Source organism: Melitaea cinxia, chromosome 14 (assembly GCF_905220565.1).
Source record: "Melitaea cinxia chromosome 14, ilMelCinx1.1, whole genome shotgun sequence".
Taxonomy (NCBI): Eukaryota; Metazoa; Arthropoda; class Insecta; order Lepidoptera; family Nymphalidae; genus Melitaea; species Melitaea cinxia.
Genome location: NC_059407.1, coordinates 4,403,315 through 4,408,236, shown reverse-complemented (window position 1 = coordinate 4,408,236; position 4,922 = coordinate 4,403,315). Strand labels below are relative to the sequence as shown.

General features: G+C 30.2%; 1 protein-coding gene across 1 annotated transcript; it reads right to left on the bottom strand.

The window, feature by feature from the left end:
- Positions 1–634: 634 nt before the first annotated feature.
- On the bottom strand, positions 635–2,521 carry LOC123660031 (brain protein I3). Its single transcript, XM_045595175.1, has 2 exons — positions 2,235–2,521; positions 635–1,490 (listed from the first exon to the last, which is right to left on the bottom strand). The coding sequence occupies exons 1-2, from the start codon at positions 2,296–2,298 to the stop codon at positions 1,168–1,170; spliced, it is 387 nt and encodes a 128-aa protein (XP_045451131.1). The 5' UTR covers positions 2,299–2,521; the 3' UTR covers positions 635–1,167.
- Positions 2,522–4,922: the final 2,401 nt, after the last annotated feature.

Sequence of the window (4,922 nt, the reverse complement as noted above, 5' to 3'; positions counted from 1 at the left end):
AATTTTTATCCAAAATCAAGAACTTTTTCTTAATAATAAAAAATTGGTCTCATAATCTATACAATGAAAAATATTTTCATGCAACTCCAACAAAAAAATTGATATACTATAAGATAATCGTACTAAAAATCTAAATCTATTCGTAAGTATAGATTACATAAGAATAATTTCGAAAACATGACAACATTAGAATATGACAATGAAATGGATAAAATCAAGTGGAACTTTTAATAAATATTAACAAAAGTGCAGAATTTGTAACAGTCAATTATTAGTTTTTTTATTTAACTATAAACCTTTTTATATCGCACTAAATATAAAACTTTTTAATTTATTCACAGCCCAAACAACTTTTTTATGAATAATAGAAAGAAATCAAGTCAGTGATTTTAAATTTGCTTTTCAACACACAAACTAGCATTGTAGTTTGCTACAGAATAATCAAAAAATAATCTACAAAATTCATGTAATTTTCATCATATGTCAGAAGTTATTCCTTATCTGAACAGTAAGTATTGTTGTTTACACTGTATTCAGAATGTGAACAATTCAAACAGTTGATTCACACTGTAAAGAATATGAATAATCTAAATACAAAAGTAAATGAAAGTAATAATGACAGTAAGCAATATTGATTTCTAGTTAAAAAGTTTTATAATTAGCTTAATAGTATTGAAGTCAAACAAATATTGTAACATTTTTTGATAAAGTAACATGTTCAGTGGTGTAAAACAAGTGAATGGTTTTTTTTGGGAAGTTAAACAGCTTGGCAACATTACTTTGTTACAAAAATATATATTTTATTAGCTTAACCAACTTGGACGGTAACAATTATCATGTGCATTTAAATATACGGAATGACATATAGTTTTATTTTATTCTTTTATTTTTTGGTCATTATAAATTGATAGTCATTTTTATTAATCATCATGAGAGATTTATATGTTAAAAACTGCACCATTTTTGTCTTTGATAGACTGAATATATTTTTAAACACCTTTTATTCCTTATTCATATCATTAATCTTGTTCAGTATTCATTGAATATATAATAAATATAAGTTATATTATTTCATTCTTTATGCTATAAAAACAATTATTTTACCACAAAGTTAATAGCACATTGTTTTCAAGTATGGAGCCATTGACATTATTAATTTTCCCAATTCTATCCAAACATAGCGCCACAATTCGAGCATCTCCTGTTCTTAAGAGCAAGACAGCACAAAATCCCCAAAGGAAAGAAGAGAATAGCACATAGAATACCTAGACAGGTAAAGTCATCTTCAAGTATGCCCACTCTACAGGCTGGGCAAGCCCCGACTGCTATTATAGCAGGGGGTATGATGATATTTGTAGCCCCATAGTTGGGTACATATGCAGTTGCTTCTGGTACTGTACCATAGGGAGTATATCCTGGGGGTGGTGGAGGAAATGCACCTTGTGTTGGCTGTGGCTGTGGTTGGGGTGGGGGCGGCACACCTTGTGACCCTGTAATTTGTAAACCCGTATTTTTTTATTTAACAATATTAAATCATATTTTGTTTCATAATAGCAGTAACTTGCTATAACTAATAATATTACTATCATTTATTTTATAGCTATCAAATTACATATAACCTTGGTGGCTATTCTATATTGAATGTTAAACATTTTCTTGTTAAACTAATGAACAGATTATACTTAAAAAAAAAGCAAGTCTTTATTTTTTTTAATGTAAGTAATCTTTCTTGTATTTCTAATGAGTTTGAATGGAACTTGAGTGAATTGGAAGTTAACCCTACTTTTCATTTTTTAACATTCATTGTACCAAATTCATACTACTATATCTAAAACAATTTAAATTTTGACAGGAAATAAAATGTCCTCGAAAGTAATTATAAAAAGTTTAAAAGAACCACAACTTTGTAATCTGTTTATCAGTTAATGGCTAATTATGTGTATATTGTTTGACAGATAACATTTAGTGGAGTAAAGCAAAAAAAAAAGCAAATCCTTTACAAGGAAAATTCTGGCTTGTTGCAACCACTCGTAACTACATCTCTTTTTAATTATGATGATTCCAAACTTCACTTCATAGAATTATTATCAAAATGGATGCAATTTAGTTAATCTGCATAATTAATATAAGAAAATCATTTCAGAGTGGTGTAACAATATATTATGTCCTTATCATAAAACTATTTTGTGATTCATTGTTCTTTTCAATAACATTACAATAAAAAAAAAACTTACCCTGTGGAGGTGGCACAGACGCCGAATAAGGAGGGGGTTGTTCAGTATATGCTTGTTTTTCCATTTTCCTTTGTTTTAACACTTTCTAAACGTTACTTTTACGTGGTTATAGCCTAATAGCAGCAATTTTATAGTTAAACGTGTGTGTGACCACTTCTTCGCAAGCAAATACACAATTACACATCAGCTGTCAAAAATTGTTTGTTATCTACTATGTAGCTGTCAAGTCAAAGTGCTAACTCTTTACTCTCTTTAGTTATATACTCTTTGCTCTTTAGTCTTTGTTGAATAATTGTAATGTCGCTACATAAAGAATAAATAATATAATAAAGTTTCTTCACTAGGAACTGGATTAAAGTGACTTCAATTATATCGACAAGTAACACAACGTAGGTAGACAAAAAAAAAATTTCAAGTAAATACGCATGATCAAAGATTACTCCAAAAGTTGTAATCAGATATCGCTGAAATTTAAATATGACCACATGATTAACATCGGTTTTCGATTAAATTAAAAATCATCAAAATCGGCACACCCAGTAAAAAGTTATGCGGATTTCGAGAGCTGCTGTTTTTCTATCAGTTTTAAGTTATCTTTCTTTGGGATCCCATCATCAGATCCTGGTTTCCTTATCATGGTACCAAACTAGGGATATCTCCTTTCCAACAAAAAAAAGACTTATCGAAATCGGTCCATAAACAAGAGTTATCCCCGAACATACATTTAAAAAAAAAACATATACGGTCGAATTGAGTAACCTCCTCCTTTTTTGAAGTCGGTTAATAAAACATATTTTTAAATAACCGTATTCGTTAATACGGTTACATTAATTACTTCGTTTTGGGGTAAATGAAAATAACGAAACAAAGTAAAATTTCTCATAAATATAGTCTTTACCGCTTTTTTTTATAATACTAGCATCTCACCTTGAACTTGAAGAAATTTGCCGATCCTACCCCAGACCAGATGGTTGTACTAAAACACAGTTTATTTAATATTTTTAAACGAGGAACTGCAGAATTTCTTGCCGATTCTTATTTATTTATTTATTTATACTTTATTGCACACTTACAAGAACATTAGAAAAAGAGAAAGAAAAAAAACATACTGAATAAAGTGCAAAGGTGGTTGTATCACTGACAGTGATTTCTTACAGACAACCCGTCTATAAAGGAAACTATTGTAACATAATTATAACAGGCACACAATGTAATTTACAACAATATATCTACTATTTATTATTTTATTTTTATTTTATACTTTATTGTACACCACAAATATATTACAAACAAAGCATAAAGATAGTTAAAGACAGTGAAGTACAATGGGCGGACTTATGGCTAATTAGCCATTTCTTCCAGACAACCCATACTATGTATAAATAAGTCTCATATATACAGCATAATATATAATACACCAAAAACTATATTCACATATACATCAACGTAGACATACACACATCTACATAATATTATGCATAAAAAATAATTACATATATAATACATTAACAAATCATTATTTACTAAAAATAATATATAAAATTCTTCCGTGCATAATTTACATTTCGAATCGGTGGTTACTTCTTTAAAAAAAAATAATCTCTAAAAAATTTGTAAAATGACGATTCGAAAGTGCTTTTGAAGCCTATTTGAATGAAGTTATTTTTGATTTTCATTTGGCCATTTTCAGAAGTTCTGCTTCCTTACTCAACAAAATATAATACAACACTACTTGAAAATAGCATTATTTGGCTGTGATACTCTGTGCAATGTTGAGGTGCTTCCCCAATCAGGCTTCTTATGTACTTCTCCAGTAGGTTACGGTACTTTTTACGAGCCAGGCTGCTAATCTGCTACTTCAGTATTTTTTTATATATTTTTGAAGTAAAACTTCTTTACGCACGCTTGACTTAGGGAGTAAGCTGTTGAATTTGTGACGAGAGCGTTACGAAACGTGTGACTAGGCGAGGTGAACGGAAGTTGAGAGGGAGATAAGTTAGTGAAGATAGAGAGTTACGATTCGTAAGTTTGACTTCAGTCGTGTGGTATAAACACTGGCACACTGGTTTTTAACCGACTTCCAAAAAAGGAGGAGGTTCTCAATTCGACTGTATTTTTTTTATGTTTGTTAAATCAGAACTTTTGACCGTGTAGACCGATTTCGACATTTTTTTTTTAATCGAAAGGTGGTGTGTGTCAATTGGTCCCATTTAAATTTATTTGAGATCTAACAAGTACTTTTCGAGTTATATCTAATAATGCGTTTTTACTTGACGCTTTTTTCGTCGACCTACGTTGTATTATACCGCATAACTTTCTACTGGATGTACCGATTTGAATAATTCTTTTTTTGGAAAGGGGATATCCCTAGTTTAGTACCATGATAAGGAAACCAGGATCTGATGATGGGATCTCAGAGAAATCGAGGGAAACTCTCGAAAATCGGCAATAACTTTTTACTGGGTGTACCGATTTTGATAATTTTAAATTTAATCGAAAGCTGGTGTTTATCATGCGGTCACATATAAATTTTAACTACTTTTTGAGTAATCTTTGATAACGCGTAGTTACTTGACTAATTTTTCGTCGATCTACGCTGTATTACTCGTCGATGTAATTGAAGTCGGTTTTTTTTCGTTTGCGAGCAAACACAATTATTACAATAACAATCCAACGCGTTTACGTAAG

Bases quoted from the DNA above. Each gene is read 5' to 3' on its own strand.
- LOC123660031 (XM_045595175.1), bottom strand. From the start codon at position 2,298: ATGGAAAAACAAGCATATACTGAACAACCCCCTCCTTATTCGGCGTCT. The intron at 1,491-2,234 runs GTAAGTTTTTTT...TACAAATTACAG, and splicing joins GTCTGTGCCACCTCCACAGG to GGTCACAAGGTGTGCCGCCC.